General features: G+C 37.2%; 1 protein-coding gene across 1 annotated transcript; it reads left to right on the top strand.

Moving 5' to 3' along the window:
- The first annotated feature begins 15235 nt into the window (after window positions 1-15235).
- LOC106168090 (aldo-keto reductase family 1 member A1-like) lies at window positions 15236-21336 on the top strand. Its single transcript, XM_086994138.1, has 9 exons — window positions 15236-15392; window positions 15876-16043; window positions 16767-16883; window positions 17300-17386; window positions 17571-17687; window positions 18000-18106; window positions 18844-18925; window positions 19215-19298; window positions 21235-21336. The coding sequence occupies exons 1-9, from the start codon at window positions 15300-15302 to the stop codon at window positions 21334-21336; spliced, it is 957 nt and encodes a 318-aa protein (XP_086850264.1). The 5' UTR covers window positions 15236-15299.
- The last annotated feature ends 5638 nt before the right edge of the window (window positions 21337-26974 follow it).

Below are 26974 nucleotides of genomic sequence, written 5' to 3'. Positions count from 1 at the left end.
TTGTGTTTGTTAAGGTTATTCACCAAAAAACAAAGAATCGTCATACCCGTTGCAGAAAAAATCGAGAACGGCTGTGACAAACTCTTTTTTTTCGATGGCACCACTATGATTCTCGTCGTCATAACTGAATGAATCACTGAAGCCTTGGTGAACATTGAAGACTTGAAGGAAGGCTTTGTGCTCGAAGACATTCAACTCTTCATCATCGTTATCATCTGCTGCTCGAAATACGTCTTTTGCCCAAAGTTTGACCATCGGCTGATATCTGTTGGTATTATATACGGCCACGTCGCTCAAAATGAAGTCCGTCACGTCCAATCTTTCCAGAAAGTCGTCTTCTGGAATGGACCAAAAGGAAGACCACCCTTTGGAGAGAGTCTCATTGAAAGCGATGATCTTATCCGCCCCAAAATATACTCTGGCTCTTTCTACAGTCCTGCTGACATAATCATGTTTGTCCACGAAGCCGTCATTGTCAGCGTCCAATATTTTAAAGAAGCGGGCCAATTTATGACGCCGTTTATCCCCTTTGTCCAGACCTTCCTGTAGTTAATGAAATGTATAATAATAATTAAACGATGTTTGTCTTCATGAAAGTTTAGATTATTCATAGACAAAATAATTTGTGAAAATAACCTACACACACTGGACAAAAGAAGTGTCACCCCTACTGAGCCAATACAATGGGGGTGATAAATGACTGTGGAATGACATGCTCCTGGTATCATTTTATTAACATCAAATTTCACAAAAAATCACAAAATGAGAACAAAATATACATTCTACCAAAATATGCAGTTCCAAGTCCAAAATTAGTACTTAGTGGCATAGCCACGTGACCTAATAATAGGTGCCAGTCTACGAAGCAAGGTTTCATATAATTGTCTTATGCGTTCAGGGCTTATGCTGGCCCAAGCATGAAACACTGAATATAACAGAGTTTCTCTGCTGGTTAGACGGGCATTTGTGAAAAGTTTTGACATATCATTCCACACATTTTCTATTATGTTTGCATCCGGACTCTGGGCAGGCCACATCACCCTGCGAATGTCCTGTTGGTCAAACCAATCATCAACTGCTCTGGGCCCGTGACAAGGAGTCATCCTGGTAAACAAATGCATAATTCCTGTCACCAAAAATGTTAGTAATAGATGGTAGCAAGCCTGACTCCAAAACATCGATATATTTCTTTTGATTCATGTTTCCATTAACCACTATCAATTCGCCCAAGCCATGGATGCTGATGCAGTCCCACACCATGATGAATATGCTGCTCCGGGTTCGAAAATTCAGTGCATGTGGTTCAAATGCTTTACCAGCAGTTTGCCAGCATAGTACCGTCTGTCATCAGAGGTCAGACCAAAGCGACACTCATCAGAAAAAAATATTTCGGACCAATTGTCATGAACTGTCCAGTTCCAGATCCTGTTGACCCTAATTTACTCTACGTTGCCTGTTTTGTAACGATATAAGAGGTTTCAGTCTTGCTACCCTGCTGTACACTCTCTGAGCATGTAACCGACGCCTAGCAATTTTCACAGACACATTCTTATGTGTGAAATTGTTCCACTGTGTTGTCAACTGACAAGCAGTGTCGAACTTTGACAACCTGGACATCAAAATCAGTCGTCGGTCTTCACGGCCAGTATTTTTTTTCTTGGACGACCCATCAGAGGCAATTTGTCCCTTGATCCAGAGTTTCTATACCGAGACCAGACCCTCTGCACGGTTCTGACTGAACAATTCAATTGTATCGATATTCTGACATTGCTTATATTCCGCCTCTTCAGGTTAATAACCTATAACCGTTAAATTGCCTGTATCTTGCCATATTGGAGGAAGACAGGAATAACATTTGCTGTACATGTACAAGACCAACAATACAATTCCATGGTATAGCGGTTTTATACTCATTAGTCACATTATAACTAGACCAGGCATTATAAGTACCCAAGATCTGCCTACTTTTATTACTCTGAGGTAGGGGGTGACACTTCTTTTGTCCAGTGTGTGTAAGCGTGCATTTACCATACATGCATATTGTTGAGTATGGATATGAATTAAAGCCTCGGTCACAACCGGACGCACGAATTTCAGGATCGCTCGTACGTCCCCTGCGATTTTTGAGTGTTGCGGAGGCCGTGGAGGTCGTAGAGGAAGAGGAAAGTCTGCCGTGCTAGTCGCAAGATGTCCTTTTAAGCAGGGACGCTAATTGCAAGGGACGCTCATTTCTTGAGTTTGTCTTGCTTCCTGTGTACGAGGCACACACTCACCACTTACGAAGGGAATGCAACGCACGGCGAAAGTGGTGCCCTTTGCGTCAGTTTTGCTTCCTGTTCTCCTCTTCTTTCTTCTTCCTCCTCCCTTTTTTCGACTATGTAAGCTTCTTTCTCTTGCCATTTGGAGGCATATTAGAAACTAAATTGTGCAAAAATTTGAAAATTTTGAAAATTGTTGTACACGTAACACAGTCGACGTTCATTGTAAAGACACGAGCGTACACCAGGCGTGGGGGTGACGCACGTGTGACGCATTTCCATTGTGCTCTCGACTTTGTTCGTTAGTTGTGAGGGCGTGCGCCTTACTCAACACGCAAAGGGCACATGCACCTTCATTGCTTGCAAGACGTGCTATTTGCACAACGCGCGTCTCTCTTGATAACTCCGGGAGTGGGGAGCAAGTTACGCTTGCGGCCTCGCTGTTCGCAGGCTATTCGTAAATCTTTTGGACATGTCCAACATCCTCCGTACGTACTTACGGGCTGTCTGCGAACTCGAAATTGCGTAAGAAGGACTTGCGTGGGACGTGAGATTCTGCGCAAAATTTGGACGCAAACAGCCCGTAAGAGCCCGTGCGGCCGGTTGTGACCGAGGTTTAAGGCAGTGATTCCACTCCCTGTTGCTATTAACGATATATTGGTGCCCATTTGACGGGGATCTCTTGACACTGAACTTCGATTGATGCGTGAAATTTAATGGCACAAATATGGCCAACAACAGCACGATGAGCTGATTCTCCAGGATGCACAAAATTATTTTATTTGTTGCTTATTATTAAACTATTTGGCCAGGTCATATTTTAGTGCTCTTGGCAGTCAACGTTACGTTTTCTGGCTAGTTAGTTAAATATTGTAAATTTCGTAATAATTCTACATTCGGTTTGCCAAATAAAGCAGCCAAAATTGTCCATATATCAACCAACTTATACATTTTGTTTCGGCTGTTTCACAATCAGGGTGAACAATGTTACAAGTGTCTGATAAATTAGCAATTTATGATTGGAGATTGCTGATAGACTGATATCAAAGACACTGTTACTAGGAACAACAAATAAATAAATAAATAAATAAATATGGTAATCGGACTACAATTTACAAAAATAGCCAAGCATGTGTTCAACAAGTATTTTTAGCTGTTACGATGGGTCATTTGCAATTAAGGTCATAAATGTGAGGCACTAGCTCTTTATGTCAATGATTTATGGTGAATATAATATTTGTCTATAATTCCCACAACATATGTCTTCTCTTTTAACATCTTCTTCCAAAGATATATTCTAAGAAAAAAATATTTTAACCATTTTGCTGCAACAGGCTTTGATACATATTTTCATTTAACTTTGTAAATGCAATGAAAAACATATTAGATCATTACTTTGAAATCATCTACGTGATAATAAGATTAATTTACCATGTTATGACTTAAACATAACAAAGGAGTTGTGCATGTGTAACCATTATTAACAATGCTGTGGTATTTATAATCATGAGCCCCTTGGTGTCTCATAATTTCTGTAGTGTCCGTACCCCCCTTCTGTTTTATTTAGGAATCACAGCATATTCTGTCTGATTTTATTATTAATGTATGTCCACACTGGCATTTTTTTTTTGCAGGAAGAAAATAGTAATAACCCCTTGTTATGAAAAGATATGCAAGAATTTTGTGTCAAATGTAGTGTCCGTACCCCTACTGTAGTGTCCGTACTCCCAAGTAACACATTAACCATTAATATAATGCTCTGAAATTTTTGGATGTCATAGTTAAGGTGTTATTATTTTTACCTGTTACAGAATAAAATACATGCATCACAGTTGATTTTTCTTTCAATGTAACCCCTATTTTGTACCCCTGATTGTGAAACAGCCGTTTGTGAATCATTAATGCACTCTTGTACTATACGATGTAAAGTATATAATAGATGTGTAGGCGCATCCCTGCATCAATTTAAAATGCTACATTAACTAAGAAAAAAATCTTACCTTTTGACCATTCTGGGGTCCACCACATGACGTTCCCATCACATCATTCAGAGCCACCAACAGCAAGAACCAGAGTAAACCTGAAAGAAACATGTTGCTTGTATAGTGAACAAGTTAGTTGTCAATAGGTCAGCGTTCTGTGCGAAAGTGTTGCGTATCGGCACAGGAATTTATTTAAATAGGTTTTTGGCGTATAGTCAGGGGTTCATGGTATCGAATGGACTTTGAACACGTAGTTAAAGTGGGAGGTCCAAGAACAGATACAATAGTAGATATTCGTGCTCTCAGTATTATTGGACAACCTTCCTTCCGGGTGACGACTTATTTTTCCATATTGACACATTGTGGTATCTAAAATTAGATACCTACCCGTTATATTAAATTAATGAAACACTTGGTTTCTCTTTTTGGGACGTTTTCACTGCCATAGTGATATAAGGTAAAAAAGAAATACATCGACTTTAGAACGCAATGACACCCAAACTCAATATAGAAGTGCATTTCACATGCTTTAATACCCAAAAATAAAATTGAATGAATTCAAAGTTGTTTTCAATTTTTAAAACAAATATGTGTATAGAACAAAAATACACGACTGTCTCAATTTAAATTCAAATTTTTAATTTTTTCCATGTCTTTACATTGCGCAAAGAGCCCTAAATGGTAACGTATGTTCCGGAAACGTATGGTAAAGGATGTTCTGGGTAATTTAATTTTAATTTTTATGGCGCATTCCGATTAATTTTTTTAGTGATTCAATCATGGTAAATTATACATGACGTGAGGATGATTTTATAAATATTTAAACTGTAACTCAAGGGGCTTTGAGACATTGCTAATACTAAGTAACGTACATTCCCCAGAATTGTCAGAAAGTTTCATTTTGCAGGGGCGGTTCCAGGATAATTCAAAGGGGGGGGGGTCCGCGGATACTAAGCCAACCCTCCCCCCACCACATGGCGTGGGTTTCGGGGCCCACTAAAATGCCCCGAAAATATTTGGTATTTGAGAGAGCGAACGGTGCCATTTGGCAGGGTTTAGAACTGTGATTCAACTAGTCATAATTCAAAGTTCAAAAGGGGACCACAAGTCGAAAGGGGGTTCAGGACCCCCCCCCCCTGGCCCCCGCTAATTCCGCCACTGTTTTGTTCAAGTACCTGGTGCAATAGAAAACAGTGTTTTCAATTGCTGACCAAAAATATATTGTGATTCCATGATAGTTTGGCATTTCTGATGTAATATTTGGACCATGAGTTGGAGAAGGAATTATTTCATGTTTTTTTTACTATTGGTAGGTGTATTTTCCCCGTTCTATTTTAATATTCGGTATAACAAGCAAACTTAAGTCGCTTAAAAACAATTTACTGCTCTATACAAAAGATTATCATAATTTTTACAACGTCTTACTCGTAGGAGATAATAGTCCGGTGGCTTAAGGAAAAAATCGTGACACGGCGGATAAAAGCACCAAATTTTGCATGTGGGTACCTTTTGACATTCTAAATCAAATTACAGCCGTAGCCCACGGAAAAAAATTACCGTTTGGACAAAAAATCCAAAATGGCAGCCAATTTATTGAATTCTTTAGAAATATGCACATACCTATGTTGATTTTTATCAAATAAATTATTTTCTCAGAGTTTTCCACACCCTTATTACCCATTTTATTCATATATGTCAGATAGCAAACAAGTCCCCTTGGAATTTTTGAAAAAAATCCAAGATGGCTGTCATTTGCCATAGAAACAGCCATATGAATACTAGTGCACAACTATTACCAGCTAGAATGATAGGTTGTCCACTATCAAATTAAGTCTGTTTCTCAGATCTTTGTTACCCACATAATATTTTTGTGGTGAGTAACTACGAAGTGTTCTTGGGCATTTTGGAAAATCCAAGATGGCTGCCATGTGCCAAAGGAATTTTAGTATATGGGGGATTCAACTAATGGCAACTGGAAAGATTAGTTTTTCACTATCAAATTAAGCTGGTTTCTGAGTGTTTTCCACATCCTTTCTACCCACACAATATGTATGTGGTGAGTAACTAACAGTATGCTTGGGCATTTTGAGAAAATCCAAGATGGCCGTCATATGTAATAGGAATACTTGTAGTATTACAAAGGGTTGGAACTAATGCCAGCTAATTCACTATCAAATTCAGTTTATTTTTTTAGTGTTTTACACATTATTATTAGACTGTGATACATATCTAGCAGGTAATAAATGTGCATATTTGATCATTTTGAGAAAACCCAAGATGGCCGTCACTGGCCATAGGAATACTACTGGAATAACAACTGCACATCCATGGCTTTTCATCTACTACCAGGGTGAATTTGTGTTTGCTTATCAAGTTTTGCCCATCCTTATTAGTCCTATGATATATATCTGGTGGGTAAATAGTGTGCATCTTTGGATATTCTGAGAAAAAGATACCTACAATTTAACATAGGAATACTAATGGGTGGGTTTCAATTGCTGCTAGAGAGGCATATGGTTCATTATACAATTACATTTCCATGGGTTTGTTTTAAAAATAATTTATGTTTTTCATTCCATTTATTATTACCCCTATGATGTATACCTGGTCTGTAGCATGTGTGTATCTTTGGGTATTCTGAAAAATTCAAGATGTCTGCCTTTTGTTATTAGAATATTCGAACACATTATCAAATAATGCTAGAGATACACTGAGTGCGATTTAAATGTAGTTAACTTTGGGTCGTTTTTAAATGTTTTTCATATCCTATTTATCCTTATGAAAGACTCTGTGTGTTTTGAAAGTGTATGTATCCTTGAGTATTATTCGGAGAAGCCCAAGATAGCTGCCAGTTGTCATAGGAATGTATCATTCAAATGCACATAGGTGTCAATTAATAGAACAGTTCAGACATTGATTCCAACATGAAATAAAGCCTTTGATGTTTAAACATGTAGACATCCTTATTAACCATACTCTTTATGAATCTGGTGTGTAGCAAGTGTGCATCTTGCGTATTTGAGAAAATTCAAGATTGCTGCAATTCACAATAGGAATAGTACAGTCAACTACTGCCAGAGAGACATTGGGTTCAATATAAAATGAATTTTGTTTCTCGGTATTTCACACATTCTTTTTGGACTTTTAGATATCTATCTGGTGGGTAACAAGTGTATACCCTTAAGTATTTTGAAAAAATATCATGATTACCCTCATTTGCCTTAGAAGTGCCTATAAAATCTAATGCACCAGTTTTCCTATGGGGAAAAGAAGGCTATCTTGGATTTCCCCAAAATGATAAAATATGGACATTAATTACCTAACAAATATGTATCATGGGATAACAATACTAAAAAAACAGAAAAACAACTGAATTCAGCTTCATTTTATGTGTAAGCCTATCCCTCGCAGGTATTAACTGAACCCTACCTTCTATGGCTAATGGCAGCCATTTTGTTTTGTTTTGTTTTCAAAAAGGATACACATAACATTCTCATCACATATGTATTATGTGAATTAAAAAGATGTGGAAAATACTCAGAAACAAACCTAATTTATCAATTAATATTATATCTCCATGGCAGAAAAAGCCCTATGTGTATACTAGTATTCCTTTGATATGGGGGCCATCTTGTATTTTTCTCGAATTGCCTGTGAATAAAGGTTAGTTACTCACCACAAATATATTATTTGTGTAATAAGAAACAAAATTAATTAGATAGTGTGCAATGCACCTTCCTAGTTGGCATTAGTTAGTTGAAAACCCTTGTACGTTCTAGTATTCCTATGCCACACGGCGGCCATCTTGGATTTTTCAATAAGTCCAAGGACACTAGTTTGTTATCTGACACATATGCATAATATGGGTAATAAGGATGTGGAAAACATTGAGAAAATACTTAATTTGGTAAAAATCAACATAGATATGTATGTATTTCTACAAAATTTCAAAAATTGGCGGCCATTTTGGATTTTTTGGCCAAACGGTAATTTTTTTCCGTGGGCTACGACTCTAATTTGATTTAGTATGTCAAAAGGTACCCACATGCAAAATTTGGTGCTTTTATCCGCTGTGTCACGATTTGGCCATTTTTTTGCCCTAAGCAACCGGACTATAAATAAAAGATCAAAATCAGTTATGATTGAATTTTCAAAGTGAGTAGAAGATTTCACAACTGGACGTTTTGCATTTGTGAATGTAACGTATCTTTCTCTTCAGGGCTAGACGATGAATTGTTATTTTTTTTATTATTCATGGTTCCACGAGAGTGAAACTTTCATACAAACTTCTTCATGTGCAACCCTAAAATAATCAACGTAGTTTGCAATTTGTGCACTGAATATATTTTTTTAATAATATGCCTGTGACCTCAATTGTTATATTGGATTTGGGTGAATGAATGGCCTAGGTAGCACTTACATACTGGCTTCCCATAGTCTTATATTAAAAAAATGAACTGTGACCAATGATTCCATGCATTTAACAACCCACATAACATGTTGATGCTGGCCTTTGGTTGTGGAAATTATAATACAGAGAATGCTAAATAGATGTAGACTATGTGTTAATAATATTTAACAACACATAACGTGTTGATGCTGGCCCTCGATTCTGCAAATGCACTGAATGCTAAGCAGATGTAGATTATGTTGTCAAAATATTTAACAAACCATATAACATGTTGATGCTGGCCTTTTTGTGGGCATTCTTTTACTGTTTATTTTCGTACCCATGTACAATAAAAAACTTGTAGCCCTATGATTTTTTAACGAGCTGAATCGACAATTGACCACAGATTATAGACTTACCAAACTTGACCAACAATAAGAAATAGGAGCATCTTTGTACAGGTATGAAGTAACTTAATCAGTCGTAGATCTGTCTTGTATTCAATAGTTGCAATGTGCGATTGAATGTATAGTACGGTTATTGTGTTTAGCCTGAATTTATTACATCTAATCGGCGCCAAAATGTAAGTTGACGGAAGCAGTGCATCAAAGGTGAGTAAGTTTACTTTGGGTCAATAATGGCACTTCGTGTTCATGCAATAACACTCTCACTGGTGGAAAGGCCGTGACACGTTGATGGGGCCATTCACAATAGAAGATCCGAGTATCAACTGGTCCAAGGTTCAAATGTGGCGGACCCTAATTGAAGGGAAGACCGCAGCCACTTAATCCTGTAATGGTCTCTCCGCATCTCACACGCTCCCCAACGCGTCGTCCACGCAGGGGTACAGTAATTAAATCACGACCAGAGCAGACGTGTTAGATTAAGCGGATTAAGCGGTCTTCTTTTTATGTAGGGTCCGCCATATTTGATCCTTGGACCAGTTGATACTCGGATCTTCTATTCTGAATGGCCCCAGTGGCAGTGAATTTTTTAACAATTTATTAATATATCCTAATAGAACTCTCCCCCTTCACTGGTGACGAAAGGCCTAGACACGTTACAAATGGCATTTAGATCTTTCCAATTTGTATAAAAGGTATTGTTTATGACTAGCCTATATGTATGAGCAATTGTTGTCAGATATGTATCTAAACCTTCTGTTGCGACTTAGATGTTTATATTGATATTTTCTTGACTTTATGTTCCGACACATTATTAACATCAGAATGAAAACAAAAGCAGATTAAGGCATTAATTGTGAATGTTTAAAACATAAGACGTACAGTCTATTATTTTGTATACTGTGTATTCAACGTGCGTCTCAGTGCAGTTAGCATTAGACGCCCGGCCATAATGCAGACTGAGTGTCGCGGTATTTTCACGTCCATGGGCGGATACAGCGCAGTTGCCGTATAAAGTGCTGTACAGGAGCTCAGCACCTTGAGTTGCTACTTTTAACTTCGTGTTTAATGACGATTGGAGTCAATATGCCTCTAGAACCGACGAAAGCAACTCCGTATTTAAACAATTTTCTGAATATAGACATACCACAAATGCACAGAACGCAGATATATTGACAGTTAACTTGCTTGGCATAGACAAATGATGTTTCTACTTCCATGTCTGGTTTGGTTGTTGTTGGTGGTTGTTCACATAGCGTGTCAGGTGAAATGCTTTAGTGAAGAACTATTAATTGTGTTCGCTTCCATATGTGTTCGTTAATGTTCTTTTTTCCGAAGTCTCTCCGAAGATCGGTTGTTCGTTTGGCGCGTTGTCGGAACGGCGTTTGTCATTTGTCTTGGAATAAGTCATCTTTTATCCTTTTAGGCAAATATTGAACATCAGCAATTCCAATAAAACTCGGTGTTTTTTCAATAAAAAGAAGCCGGCGTTTATTCAGTACAAATATTTTCTTCTGCTGCTCGGAAGGTCAAAAGTTAAACTGTTTTTGTCGTTGCATCTTAGACCCCATTTCCAGAGATTAGATCGATCTACTTTAGATCAACCTAACTCCCTGGGGGTTCACGCTAAATAGCTGTCAGCCAAGCGGGCACGAAAGTTAATTACCCCCTTACAGCTTGTAGTAAGCGGGACGGACATTTAAGCCAGATTATCTGACAGTAATCTAGTGAGACTCCCCGCGGGGGTACATCGATCTAAAAGCTCTGGGAATACAGCCTAAGGCTCACACGTTAATCAAGGTACTGTTTTGAATTGAAAACATATCTATGCAAGATTTGCACAACAATTAATTGGACAATTTCTAAAACCAGCCTGTGGTAAACAGTTTTCCATGTGGTATCATTTTGGCGTATCTTCCGTCATTATGATATTTGCACTGTATGCTATATAGTATTTAAAGCAAAACGTTTTATGACCCATTTCATAAATCACAGGACGATAAGAATGTAAAAGATGAATGACATAATAAGTGAAGAACTGAAAGTGCCTGGATATAAAAAATAAGGCGAAAATGAGAAGTAAAACATGGAAAACTGAAACATACACTACACTTATAGAAAACGTTTCAATGTGTGATAAATCCGTTGTTGCTTGAAGTCTTTCACATTTCTGTTCTTTATCTGTGTATTTTTAAATCTTTGTTTGACTGTCAATAATGATGGTGATGGTCAGAATTGATGGAAACATGGCTATAAGTCTTCACATAAGTATTTTCAATAGTCAATCCTGATTAGGAAACTTCCACTGCTAATTTCCTCCCCTGCAATTTCCCTTGGAGAATGGGTTTCATTTTAAAATATTTAATGTATAGGTTTCATTTAAAAATGTTTTTTTCTGAAAATGCAACATCTCTGGTTCTATGACTCATGTCTGCCCGATTTATTACAACCACCAGGCTGTACCGTGTTTTTAAATTGTGCACGCCATTCTTTGTGCATGAGTTCCCACATACCATCTTTTGCTTAAACCTTTCCTTTTTTGTAACAGCAAGGAGCTATTTGCATTCATTTTAAATCATAAACATACATAGGCATTTTCAAATATCCAACTGCGATTGTTTCATGATTTAGATCGAAGAGCATATCTGAAAAACAGCTTTGGTCCCGTAATTCTTCTAGAAGTATTGTTATATAATATAATACATAAACTAAAATTATGATATTACAACGAATCCTTTACATTGTTTTAGTTTTGCATTTAAGCTTATGCTACATACTGTAACATGCCGTCATCTGATGTCCGCCAAGTTTTTGTATCAAAGTCATTAGGGTAATTTATGTTAGTTTTTAATTAATCTTTGTAGTTTTAGTTTTTATATGTAAGTGTAAACAGCGCTGAGACGTAAGTGTAGCGCCGTTTTTAAGCAATTTATTATTATTATTATTATTATTATTACATGTACCATTATTATCATTATTATTATTATTATTATTATTATTATTATTATTAGTGGGTTGGTTTTCCACTACAATTCACACTCCAACTCATGTCGCGTGTGCTCAGTAGGGTCAATGATGGTTGCTTCATCTTCGGAACAATGCATTTCTGCAACAACTGCACTCACCAGACGACCACTGCGAACAATTGCATGATCAGGATGAAACCTGAAGTGTCCCTGAAATCACCTTTTTGCAAATGGAGTGAGGATTCTGTTGAAAATGTTACGTGTGTTAGGAATTGATAGCGGTATTTTGTGTGCGTTGCGAAAGTACAAATGTTTACTTTTGCTTGTGGAATGTATTTCACCCATGTACCTAATCCATATCCTTTATGAAATTTTGAATCCCTCATCAAAAAATGACAAATGTTTGCATTTTAATAACAAACGAAAAAAATGGGCTTCTGTATATTTATCTTTTAATAGTAACTTGCGTTATCCAAACTCGTACTTTTAACCGAATATTTCAAAGATAATAATTGTTAATTTCATAATCACATTTGAATAGGATTTTTAGGCACCAAAAAACAAAGAATCGTCATAACGGTTGCAGAAATAATCGAGAGCGGCTGTGACAAACTCTTTTTTGTCGATGCTACCACTATGATTTTCGTCGACATAACTGAATGAATCATCGAAACCTTGGTGAACATTGAATACTTGAAGGAAGGCTTTGTGCTCGAAGACGCTCAGCTGTTCATCATCGTTATTATCTGCTGCTCCAAATAAATTTCCTGCCCAAAGTTTGAGCAACGGCTGATATCTGTTGGTATTATACAGTGCCGCGTGGCTGGAAATTAGGTCCGTCACGTCCAATCTTCTTTGAAAGTCGTCTTCTGGTATGGACCAGAAGGAAGACCAAGCCTTGGAGACAGTGTCATTGAAAGCGTTGATCTTATCCGCCCCAAAATATATCTTGGCTCTTTCAACAGTCCTGCTGACATAATCATGTTTGTCCACAAAGCCATCATTGTCAGCGTCCAATAAGTTAAAAAATCGGGCCAATTTATGACGCCGTTTATCCCCTTTGTCCAGACCTTCCTGTAGTTTATGAAATGTATAATAAAAAAAAAAATAATAATAATAATAATAATTATAATAATAATAATAATAAAACGACGTTTGTCTTGATGATATTTTACATTATTCAAAGAAAACATACTATTATTGGGCGATACACATTAAGCATACTCTTAGCGTGTAGTTACCACATTTTTTGTGTATGGATATGAATTAAAACTGATTCCATCCCCTGTTGCTCCTAACGTGTATATTGGTACCCATTTGAAGGGGATCTCATTGGATTTCGATTGATACGTGAAATTAAATGGCTCAAATATGCCCTACAATAACGAGATGAACTTATTCTATAGGATGCACAGATATAAAAAGTTTATGCAATATTGTAAACTCTGTAATTATTCTACGTTCGGTTTGCCAAAAAGCAGCCTTAATTATCTATATATCAACCAACCTATACATTATGTCTGTGAATCATTAATGCACTCATGTACTATGCGATGTAGACTATAGAATCGATATGTTGGCGCATCCCTACATCATTTTAAAATGATACATTAGAGAACACATTACCTTGTGGCCATTCTGGGGTGCACCACATGATGTTCCCATTACATCATTCACAACCAACAACAGCAAGAACCAGAGCAAACCTGAAAGAAACATACTGAGCAAGTTTATCATCTATAGGTGAGCGTTCTGTGCGAAAGTGTGACGTATTGGTACAGCAATGTATTTAAATAGGTTGTTTTCGGCTTAGTTAGAGGCATATTGTATCGAATCGACTGTGAACACGTAGCTAAAGGGGGCGGTCCAAGAATATATACAAGAACAGACATTCGTGCCCTCAATATTACTACTACTAGACTCTCTTCCTTACGGGTGAAGACGTATTTTTCTGTAATCACACTAAATGTTATCTAAATACCAATATACCTAACTGCTATATTATATGGATGAAGCACTTGTTTTATCATTTTTGTGACTTTTTTAATGTCACACAGACGCAGAATTAGATAGAAGTCCATCGACTTCACTAGTGCACCTGATTTGGTCTTAAAGTGTAATTTCAGATCAAAAACATTCTTACGTTGTCTTAAACGAGGAGTAAGACAATTACTGGACTGACTTGTTATGCGATTGTCTCCCCTCACATGCTCTTCTGTTGTGAACAGAGGTGTCCACCATTGTGAGGGGAGGTAGTTGCTTGACCACTATTTAAGTAGACGTTAGATCATTTTGATCTTAAAAGCAGATTCAGTCCATTTTAAGACTACCGCTGTAATGATTAAAACCGTGTAAGATCATTTGTGATATGAAGTTGCACATAAAGACCAAATCAAGCGCACTAGGATTTAGAACGCAGTGAACGATCTAGTTAGCACGTGCACATGGGCTTACCATAGTCTTAAATTAAAAAATGAAATAGAAAAATGATTTTACGCCTTGAACAACACATATCGCACGTTGATGCTGGCTTTCGATTGTGGAAAGTACATGCTAAATAGATGTACCTCATTTTGTAACAATAATTAACAACACATTACATGTTAATGCTGGTCTTCGATTCCGCAAATACACGTAATGCTAAATAGATATAGATTTTGTTACTTCATGCTGTACTGAGCTATAGATCAGATGTCTCAATTTACCAATCGACCCAATTCGTCAGAATAACTGAATATTTAGACAAAATACAAACGCAATTTAATTTTTTGTGGACATTCTTTTACTGTTTATTTTCGTGCACAGTAAAAAGCTTGTAGCCCTATGATTCTTTTTTTAAAACGCAATGAAACGGTAATCGACCGCAGGTTATAGCCTAACCGAAATTAAGCAGAGAAAAGAAGTAGGGCCATCTTTGTACAGGCATGAAGCAATAGTTGCAATGTGCAATTGAATGTAGGCCTATAATGTATGGCGTTTGTGTTTAGCCTTAATTCATTACATGCAATCAGTTCCAAAGAGTAAGTTGACAGGAACAGTTCATTAAAAGACAAGTAAGTCCACTTTGGGGCCCGCATGGCACTGCAAGTTTATGTAATAGATCTGTAATAAAAACGTGCACGTTGACCTAAATACAAGGCGCAAACTTGAGCTTAATCTGTAGTTAACAGGGCCTTAATTCACTCAGTTTATCAAGAAGTGCTGAGATACATTACATAAGGGGCAAATTATACATGCATTACCCAACAACTTTGGGCTGTTGCTGAGTGTCGGAACACATTCCCATCAAGGAGGGCAGAATGGCGGAGAACGTGCCGTCCCTTACCCTAAATAATGGCGTAAAAATGCCCATCATTGGACTTGGAACTGTACACGGAATGTACGATTACAAGGTAGATTGGACTTTGTACCTCCGATATTTGGGAGTGGGGGGAGGATCACATGGTGGTCCCTAAGTACGCCTTTGTAAACACGGTGTGTGTTAAGTGCATGAACAGTCTATTGAAACAGCATAGAGCAATTAAAACGTTTAGCGAATGCGTACGTGTGTGTGTGTGTGTGCGTGCATGCGTACATGCATATACAATAATGGGTTGATTTCGCGCGCGCGTGTTTGTGTGTGTGTGTGTGTGTGTGTGTGTGAGAGAGAGAGAGAGAGAGAGAGAGAAAGTGGAGTTATGTAGGATTCCTATAGATAACTTTAGAGTCGTCCTTTAGAGTGTCATAATGGATATTTTTTATGAGGGAAGGGTTGTTTTAATCATAAATAACAGAATCTGATAAACTCGTTGCACTAAACAGAATCTAAATGGCCAATATAGGTGAGGGGGAAGGTTCATTCCGTTTACAGTATACATCTTATTCTTTCACACTAGAGCCCTTTCGATACTGTAGTCGAAGTAACCAAGGCTGCAATAGACGGTGGCTTTAGGCACTTGGACACAGCCTTTATCTATGATACAGAAAAGCCTGTCGGGCACGCCATCAATGACAAGATTAAAGAGGGCGCTGTGACACGAGAAGAAGTTTTTATCACCTCCAAGGTAAGCGGAATTCGAATCTCAAGCATTCTTTAGATTCACGGTCGTATTTTGTTATTAAATTAACTGGGAATACCCAGATAAAAGACATCCCGTCTGGTCCTGCAACAGTCTCTCTGTACCCTTATTTTAATAATTAGTTAAAACTAAAAATAAAAATTATAAACTACCGCTGTATTTACCGAAATGTTGAAATATTTATTTATATTTTCACACCCATCTTCCCATTATTCCTCTATCCATTGCACCCTACAATTACCCAACTTACACCCACCCATCCAACCATCATCTTCCATTCACAACACCCACACTTCACCCACACTACACCCACCCATCTAACCAGTACCCCCCATTCACAACACCCACACTTCACCCACACTTCACCCACACTTCACCCAGCCATCTAACCATTACCCCCCATTCACAACACCCACACTTCACCCACACTACACCCACCCATCTAACCAGTACCCCCCATTCACAACACCCACACTTCACCCACAGTACACCCAGCCATCTAACTATAAACCCTCCATACTCTCCATCCATTCTACACTACACACTTCGCCTAAGACCCACCATCCCGCCATCCATAATATCCACCTTTATTTAATACACCCACCCACCTACCTAACCCTCTATTTCACCCACCATCCATCTCAAATACTTTATATTTTTGTTTACGAAATCGTTGACATATCTGTTAACATTGTGTTTTGCAATTAGCTGTGGAACAACTCTCACGCCCGCGAAGATGTCCAGGTTGCAGTGAAGAAGAGTCTCCAGGCGCTTGGGATGGAATATATTGACCTCTTTCTGGTTCACTGGCCGGTGGCTTATAAGGTATGGACAGATTATATTTACTAGGAAACGGACAGACTGACTGACTGACTGAAAGGTAGACAGACTGACTGACTGACACACAGACAGACAGACAGACAGAATGAAAGACAAACAGGCAGACAGACATCATAGAAACAGATGGTCAGAAAGACTGCCTGAGAAAGAAAGAAAAAAAGAAAGAAAGAAAGAAAGAAAGGATAAACAGGCACTAAGCAAGACAAATATCGGAGGGAGCAAGCAGACAGACAAGGAGACATGTACACAGAAGTATAATAAGGAAATAAGATCGTATACGGACAAACTTTGTTGCCACAACTTTATTATCACGCTTCTTATTTCGTAATTCATTAAGGTTGAATGATTGACTTGAATTCTAAAATGATAGTTTTTAATTCATTTATCGTTTTCATGCTCAGAGCGGCGACGAATTTCACCCAATGGACGCGGATGGGAAATTGGCCGTTGCGGACGATGACGAACATGATTACCCTGAGACGTGGAAGGTAAGTACCCCCTCCCGATCCTTCTCGACTAAAATGTATTGATATTTGCTCTCTCTCTCTCTCTATCTCTCTCACACACACACACACACACGCACACATTTGGACGCTTAGAATTCACAGAGAATGAGACTGCCCATAGAGAAGAAATTTGATATAATTATAGTTTTGTATTTTTTTACTCCAGGGTATGGAAGACATACTGGAAGCAGGATTAGTCAAAGCTATCGGCGTCTCCAATTATAACATAGAACAAATGCGCCGACAGGTGGAGAATTGCAGGATAAAGCCAGCTGCCTTAGAGGTACGCATATTTGTGACGATTTTAGAGTACGCATCTGTGTGCACGTGGAAATACCTTTAAGTGTATGCCTACATGTGCGTTATTGTCTCCTAATATGCATAAGACTGCGTGCACGCGCGCGTTTGTGTCTTACATATGCGTGAATGTGTGTCATGCGTATATATTATTCTCTCTCTCTCTCTCTCTCTCTCTTTCTCTGTGTGTGTATGCCTACATGGGTGCATGCGAAAATACACTTGAAAAGTTGATAATTTTGCCTAAAACATCTTTTGTTGGTGTTTGGTATCATTTTGGCTTTCGTTATTTTATTAGATTGAAACGCACCCATTCATGGCCAATGAGGAACTGGTGAATTTCTGTAAGAGTCACGGGATAGCAGTGATCGGGTATAGTCCCCTGGGGAAACCCGGACGCTCTTGGTAGGTGCCACGAGTGGGTTTTTTTTCAAATAAAAGAATCTGAGTGATTGAACATTTTACAGAGTTGACAACTCAATGTAATGGTGTTTATCTGTATTTCCATATAAATTGGAAAACACCCAAATCTAGCTTTGCTAGATGTGCAAGAATTTATATCCAGAATAGGTTCATTGTATTGCATGATCACATTATTAATCGGTAAATTCTCATTAAATTTTTGTCCTGGAACTTCATTACTAATATCACAGTCGTTAAGTCTTTCCGTTGTTAAGGCAATTCTCCCATTATTTACAGTTGTTATTCTATTTTTATTTTCAAAGACTTCAGACGTTAGATCTTTGTATTTTGAGTTCTGCCGTATCTGGATTTTAAGTCCACCCGGAAAGTGTATTCTCGTCATTGTTTGTGAAATGTAGACCAACAGTGTGCATGCATTGTTGCAGACACAATATGTTAAAAAGAACGTGGGGCAAGGCGTTTGTTTAATTCCATCAAGACTTTAACTGGCACAGATCGTCTGCTAAATCGTCTGATAATATAAAATATTGAACATGGCTTACACACGACTCACTACACGTAGTATTACTTACCTCATATACGCTACGAATATTTCACAAAGTATGTCTTTTACGTTGCAACTTAATGTTTGTAAGACTCATTCGCTCACTTTTTATGATTTTGACTCATACATTTGTTTTCTGTGTTTTCAAAGTAAGAACTCATTCATTAATTTATAGGAAAAAAGAAGGAGACCCGGATGTTTTCACCAATGAAACCATAGCAACCATTGGGAAGAAATACAACAAGTCTCCTGCACAGGTAAACAAACCCCGTTTAGTCTACATGACAATAATTCACTGGTGTTTCGCATGCATTGTGCACCTTTAAAATTAATGTTCCTTTTTCGGGTTAGAAGAATAAGTATTTTTTATTATTCATGGTTACAGGGGAGTGAAACTTTGATACACAATTCATCATTCAACCTAAAATAATCAAACATAATTATGTTCTCTGTGCATCAAATATTTTAAGAGCATGCCTTTGACTTCATTTGCACCTCTATATTCAGTTTGGGTGTTTAATTGTATTAATGTATGTCTGCCTATAGGTGGCGCTTCGGTACCAAGTCCAGCGACAGGTTTGTCCCGTGCCTCAAACTAAGACCTTGTCACGGCTGAAAGAAAATATAGATGTACGTATTGAATGGAGGATCGCTTTCTTGCACCTTTGTGTCTCTGTCTTTCTTTGATTTAGTAGTCCTTGCGGATGTTATAATGCTTGCTCGGTGTCTTTGTGAAAATCCATTTGATATTTTCAGCTTTTCTCGAGTTACGTGAAAGCTAAAAAATAAATTTAAGTAGTAAAATTATTAAGGCATGGAATAGAAGAATGGTCACCCCCATCAGCAAGTGTATGATTATAAAATCCTTAATAATTTCATTTGTTTATATCCTTACCAAATCCTAGTCAAAGGTTTATCAATGATCTTCAGAGAGATCTCTTTCACTTTTTGTGGAACTCAAAGATTGGCAAAGAAAAGCGCGATATAATTATTAAAAATTCCGATGGAAGCGCGATATAATTATTAAAAATTCCGGTGGTATCAAAATGAGACACTTGCTTTTACTATTATCCTCACTAAAACTAACTTGAATTAGACATAATTTTACAACGAGAAAAAATGGCAAATTGCTATCGATATATATCTGCATTTTGAACTTCTTTCAATGGGTGGTAATGAGTATTTGAATAAATGTCTAAAAGTTTGCCGAAACCGGTTCTGAGGAGACGCGTTACTTGCATGGAAAGAACTCAGGGTCAAAAAAGATAAGTTAAGGGGGAAAAGCAAGTCTGTGTTGGAAGGGCTTAGAGTAGACAGTAAGTTAATATATTATAAGCATTGGTTCAATAAAGGTATATCTACAATAAGGGATTTTATACTTGAGATTGCATGACATAAACGAATTTGAAGGAAGGGTCCCTAAACTGCCAGAGCATTTAAGTATCTTCTTTGAAAGTAAGAAGGGCTGCCAAGATTTCTATAAAATACTTAGTAAGAATACTTCAACTTCAAAGGGCAAAATAAATTGGAATAAATTGTTCGATGTTAATGACAAAGAGTGGTCTATAATAAATAAACTGCCCTTCAACCTTCCTATCAGTCCTAAACTTAAGTGGTTCCAGTATAAAATAAACCAAAATATACTACCGACATTTAGTTATCTTGCAAAAACTGGTTTGGTCAACATCCCCCTTTGTAAAAGGTGCGAGAAAGAGACGGAAACAATAATCCATGTACTATGGGACTGTGCCGTAACGGAAACCTTTTGTAAAAGTAATCAAAGATAAGCTGAGTATGAGTTTAGAAAAAAAAAAATTATATTTGGAATTATTGACAAAAAGGAAAGTAATAAAGATGCGTATAATGTCTTAAATATGCTAATCAAACATAGCTACAGCTTAAGGTGCAAAAACAAGCAATTATTACTTATTTCCTTTGTTGAATTTGCTAAAGAATATCTGGACTCAATACAGAATTTGGGCCATCTTAACGTACAATTTACAATTCAGCCTTACTTAGGACGATATAATAAGTGCCGAGTGTGGATGTGTGACAATCCCCTTATACCTTGCGGTCATAGCCAATTAGTGCATGCCTACAGCTATCTTCTCTCTGTGCCTAAGTTCACAGCTAAGTTTTTATATGAATCTGAAATATATCTCGATAACCTCTACTGTCAGTCTTTTGTGTTGCATCAGATTATTAATGTAGACTTTGTTGTACTATGTGTTTAGTGTGAAAAATGTATGTTTTGTTTTGTGATGTCAATAAAAAATAATTAAGTAGTAAAAAAATTGGTCAATGTAGGCTCAAGATAAACCCATAGTTGTTCACAAAGATAATTACCATTTTTTTTTCATCTCATTTCATTCATCGAGAGCCTCCATGTAGCTAGGTCGACCTGGCAGGGTCGATCAAATTCATTCAGCTCGACCCATTTTTAAATACGTTTATACCAATATGCCAAAGTCAACTTAAAAAGGGCTTGTGAAAGTTTAAGGCGTACAATGTCATACATACAGAAACATGTTTATTTATTTATTTATTTATTTATCTTTTGTCACAGATATTTGACTTTGAGCTCTCTGGAGATGACATGAAAAAGCTTGAGAAACTTAACCAAAACTTCCGGGTGATATGGCTGGAGAGGTCAGTTACGTTTGATTAGTTTAGTACAAAACCTGAAAAACTTAATCAGATCTTCTGGGTATTGTGGATGGAGAGGTCAGTTAACGGTTGATTAGTTTAATACAATACTTGAAAAACTTAACCAGAACTTCAGGGTGTTGTGGCTGGAGAGGTCACTTAGTGGTTGATTAATTTAACACAATTATCTAATTACTTGACTGAAACATAATTATGTATTAAAGCTAAATTAAATTTGTTCTTGAAAAAATACTTTTGTGCTATATTTGTTGGTACACCGTTTTACATTGAAATGTAACGTATTTCGATCTGTTGGCAAATTTAATTTTACGTCATTTATTGAATCCAGTTGTTTAATATCACTGGTTCATGATTTGGTTTATAACAATTAAATGAGTTCATCAATTATTTAGTTCGTACATCTTATTTTATCTGAAATGTTACCTATGCAAATATATTTTAGTTGGAAAAAAACTTAATTACATTCTGTTGCAAATTAATGTGTGCTTACAGAAGGCTGTTTATAACTGATACTGTTCTTTTTTCAGTCTAAAACACAGCAAAAATTATCCATTCCATTCGTAAATACAGAAATAGGACGTGTATTATGCTGAATAAAGTCTCGTGGACGGTGGATAGTTCAGGGTCTTTCCTTGTATTCGGCAGACGAACGTCCAATATACCCGGTGATATCTTGATGTTTATTTTTTATCTTGAATAAGGCGAAAAAACTCAAGGATGCGTATAATCCCTGGCTATGAACTTAATTTCCAACGTTACAAGATCCCATTTGCATATTTTACAATATTTAGAAACAGTGTTACAGCTCTCTCATGGAAATCCTAGTCAACTAAGCCAGGGAACTGACTTTGTTTTTCTTCTTCTTTTTGTGAAACTGGGGACTGTTCTGGGTGCTTTGATTAAACATGATTTTTGGTCCTCAGTTTAAGTGTTTTAAAGTGACGACATGGAGAAAACAGTATGTCCTCTTTTGCAAAAGAATAATCCAAATCGAAAGCTTAATTACTCACGATATAATTATTTAACGAGGAAAAAAGGATTTTACCAAGAAGGCGGAGAAGTTGGGGGGTTACAAGCTTGATGTGGTGAGATTGATACTGTCATTTGAAATAAAATTATATGTAGCAATAAATATCGATATACGAAAATAATGTTTTTTTATCAGCAAAAGCATGAAGCACGGATTATGCACGTTTTTATTTCCATAACGTTACCAGTTATCAATATATGTGCCTTTTATATTTTCTTTTCATATATGAGAAGACTACGTCAGTCTTTCTTCCTCTGATACATCGAAAAAATGTGCATTGTATGCATTATAACTTTAAAATTATTTTTGACACACATACAGCTTGGGAAGCAAATACAAATTCTAGACATTCCTCGACAATGTCACATGATGAATAAGCTGGTAATCAGTCACTGATATATATATATATATATATATATATATATATATATATATATATATATTACAAAACGTACTTCAGGCAGTTCACCTGTTCGCACGTTGCCGTGGTTCGTTTAACCATTCAAGAAGTCAGAAAGCATAAAAGGCAATCTATATAAGAACACACAGGTAATCAAGTTATCGAAGTAGAGCTAGAAATTACTTCTCGGTAATTGTGGATTTTTATGTTTCTACATGCAATAACGGATTTAGACCAAACACTGCACTCTTTTCCTTATTGCTTTATGCCCCTATTTCACACAGACCATGAATCCCACGAATGGCCATGAATTGACAACACACCAGTTTCTGTTGAAATTGATTTACCTGGTATAAGGGGAAACGTTTTTGGCGAAATGGAATACTGTGTGGGATGACGAAGAATCCCGTAGTAAAATATACTGTTAATATGTTCATTTTCAGAGCTTCATTCAGCAATATCCGGAAATCCGGATATCAAATAGCGATTTTATTATGTCTCAGTATCCAGTTTTTCTAGCTGAAAAAAAAATGGGTGTATTAGTAAGAAGAGACATCTGATCTATAGCTCAGTACAGAATTAAGTTTACCCTCAGGCGACGAATGTTTTGGAAATCAAGCTTACCTATATGTACTTCGCATCCTGTGTATTTGCACAATCGAAGGCCAGCATCAGCACGTAATATGGGTTGTTAAATATTGTGTTGACTGGTACATTTACCATAGTTAATTGTTATCAGTCTATTGGTAAGCCCGTGTGCACGTGCTACCCAGACCATTAATTGTGTTTTAAACCCAATGGGATTATTTTAAATCTGCAGCAGTATGGCAATGAAAACGGCACAAAATGATAAACCAAGTGCCCTTTTTGGACTGCCCCCATTTACTACGTGTTTGAAGTCGATTTGGTAAGATTCACCTCTGACTAAACCGAAAATAACCTATTTAAACAAAGTGCTGTACCGATACGTCTACACTTTTGCTCAGACTCAGACCCATTGACGATTAACTTGCTCGGCGTACAAGCAACATGTTTCTTTCAGGTTTGCTCTGGTTCTTGTTGTTGGTGGCTGTGAACGGTGCAATGGGAACGTCATGTGGTGGACACCAGAATGGTCAAAGGGTAAGGATTTTTTAAAATAAATGTATCATTTTGAAATAATGAAGGGATGAGCTTACATACCAATTCTATTCTATTTTACATAGTTCATGAATGCATGAAGGAAAAAAGGTCACAAACAAAATATATAGGTAGTTTGATATAATTAAGGACAATTAAGGCTCTTTTTTTCAAAACCGAATGAAGAATATTTACGAAATTTATGATATGTAACTAATTTGCTATTAAATAAAATGTAAATTTGCAGTTGACTGCTAAGAGTCCTGAATATAACTTGACCAAATATTCTGATAATAAGCAGGACTTAAAATAATTTTGGTTGGTTGCCAAAACGTGCGTATCTCCGTGTATCTTGGGGAATAACCTCATCTTGGTGTTGTTGAACATATTTTGTGTCATTAAATTTCACGCATCAGTTTAACTCCAGTTTCCAATGGTCACGTCAAATAGGTGCAATCAATGTCTTTTTACACAACAATGTGTTAAATTCACGCTTAGGATAAATTGTGTGTGTATTTTCCACAAATAGATAATAATGAATAATCTTTTAAGATTATTAAGACAACCGTATTGATGACACATTTTATAAACTACAGGAACATCTGGAGGAGGGGATAAACGGCGTGATTTGTGTCATTAAATTTTACGCAACAATTTAACTCCAGTTTCCAGTGGTCACGTTCAAATAGGGGCAACAGCGGGTGGAATCAATGTCTTATACACAATATGTGTTAAATCCACGCTTAGGATATATTGTGTGATTGCTTTTCACAAGTAGTTTTTTAAATAAATAATATTATATATTATTAATACAAACGTATTTATGGCACAATTTATAAACTCCAGGAAGATCTGGAGGAAGGGGATAAACGGCGTGATAAATAAATCCGCTTTTTTAACTTATTGGACGCTGACAACGACGGCTTTGTGGACAAACATGAATATATCAACAAGTCTGTTGAAAGAGCCATGGGATATTTTGCGCCAGAAAAGATCGACGCTTTCAACGAGACAGTCTCCAGAGCATGGTCTTCACTTTGGTCCATACCAGAAAACGACTTTCAACAATGCTTTGACGTGTTGGATTTCATTTCGACTCATGTGTCAATATTTAATACCACCATGTTTCAGCCGTCGGTCAAATTCTGGGCAAAGGGTGTATTTAGCGCAGCAGATGAAGACGATGATGAAGAGCTGAACTTCTTGGAGCACAAGGACTTCCTTCGAGTATTCAATGTTGACAAGGGCTTCTATAAGTCATTTAGTTATGTTGACGAAAATCAAAATAGAAGCATCAACGATGGAGAATTTATCACAGCCGCTATTGATTATTTTTGCAACCGTTATAACGATTCTTTGTTTTTTTGTGAATAACATTACTAAACACAATCCTATTGATCTGTTATTGTAAAAATTACCAATATTATCTTTGAAATATTCAGTGTCAATATAAGTACGAGGTTTGGATAACGAGACAAACTGATATGAAATAAATATAGAATACAGCTATCAGTTCCTTTCACACGTGACATTTTCAACAGACATCTCACTCCATTAAAAAGAGGTTTCATGGTGACAGTACACTTGCTCACAGTTTTCGTCTGTTGAGTGTATTTGTTGCTGAAACGCAATGTTCCGAAGATGAAGCAACCATCTTCAAGCCCTAGTATTATACCTATTTACCCTACTGGCCATATAGTAAAAAGTAGAACCAACTCCACCAATCTCTTAGTCATGCAGTAAGCACGTTCAGCACAGTTTTTCAACAAAACGGCCGTGATAAATCATGCGTAATTCCTGGGTTTATCAAAATGAATATACACAGTCACATCACTACGGTTGCGGCGCTGCTATGTAACGTCTAACTTCGAAAAGTAAAGATATTCGAACATATCTTTGTCTCATATTAAAAAAAAAATTCACGTCTTTACCAAATGACTACCAAATATTTCACGCATTTCCACGTACATTGTGGATGGCCGTTGGCTCGATTGGGACACATCAGCCCTCTGACAGGTCTTGATTTTAGTCCTGGTTGTGTCCACACACCCTCCTCACGAGGTCACCGAGGAAACCAAGTGGGGGAGCCGGTTAAGTCGTCGACCACCCGACCATGGGGCAGGTAGTACTGTGCTCCGTATCTCGAAAGGTTCGCTATGATGTGCACGTGCGCAAGTGTCTCGATTCCATAACCGATTCTATTTCGAGATACGGGGCCATGGAGTCGAGACGCTTGCGCACGTGCGCAACATGGCGAATCTTTCGAGATACGGAGCCCTGGTTTACATGATACCAGTAGCAGGTGGAGCCTGACCTGACCTCATGAAAGCATGACATATGTCTTATTCCAAGACTATAGTGACAAACGTCTTTCCGACAACGTGTGAAAGGAACAACCGATCTTCGGAAAGAGACTTTGGAAAAAGAAAACGATTGTACCTGAATGAACCCGAACACAATTAATAGTTCATCACAAAAGCATTTCGCCTGGCACGCCATGAACAACCACCAACAACAACCAAACCAGCCATGCAAGTAGAAACATCATTCTTTTATGCTAAGCAAGTCAACTGTCGATAGATTTGCGCTCTGTGCATTTGTGGCACATATGTATGTTTCTATTAAGTAAATAGTTTCAATATGGAGTCGTTTTCGCCGGTTCTAAAGGCATAATGACTCCAGTCGCCATTGAACACGCAGTTAAAAATAGCAGCTCCAAGTGCCGAGCTCCCCTCTTTTCAGGCCACGACTCATTTCTCTATTCCCTACTGTCTGTCTCAGACAACTAGTTTTTGAATAATAAAAACATTTGAAAAACATTTGTGGTATTTTTATTGTCATTTTTACTGTCATACGGCTATAGAAGTTCTGAGAAATGGTTCTTCTCAACACAATATTTAACAATATATCTACGGGTATTACATAATGCTGGTGCTGATGTCTATGTGTTGTTTAAAGAAAATGAATAATAGACACAGTTGTTGATGATTCCCAAAACATTGTGTTAACTAAGGAACTCTCTGTACTTGTCTATAAACCAGGTAGTGTTTTTACCAATTGACTCATTTAGTCACCTTGAATTTATCTGTT

The sequence above is a fragment of the Lingula anatina genome, chromosome 8 (genome assembly GCF_051362555.1).
Source record: "Lingula anatina isolate TDL-2025a chromosome 8, LinAna3.0, whole genome shotgun sequence".
In the NCBI taxonomy this organism is placed as follows: Eukaryota; Metazoa; Brachiopoda; class Lingulata; order Lingulida; family Lingulidae; genus Lingula; species Lingula anatina.
Note: the sequence above shows the minus strand (reverse complement) of the source record. Positions and strands in the feature narration are given on the sequence as shown.

What these genes read in the sequence shown, in the direction of transcription:
- LOC106168090 (XM_086994138.1), top strand. Translation starts at nt 15,300, where the DNA reads ATGGCGGAGAACGTGCCGTCCCTTACCCTAAATAATGGCGTAAAAATG. An exon ending in ACGGAATGTACGATTACAAG is followed by an intron (nt 15,393 to 15,875) that starts GTAGATTGGACT and finishes CTTTCACACTAG; the next exon opens with AGCCCTTTCGATACTGTAGT. An exon ending in ACTGGCCGGTGGCTTATAAG is followed by an intron (nt 16,884 to 17,299) that starts GTATGGACAGAT and finishes TTTCATGCTCAG; the next exon opens with AGCGGCGACGAATTTCACCC.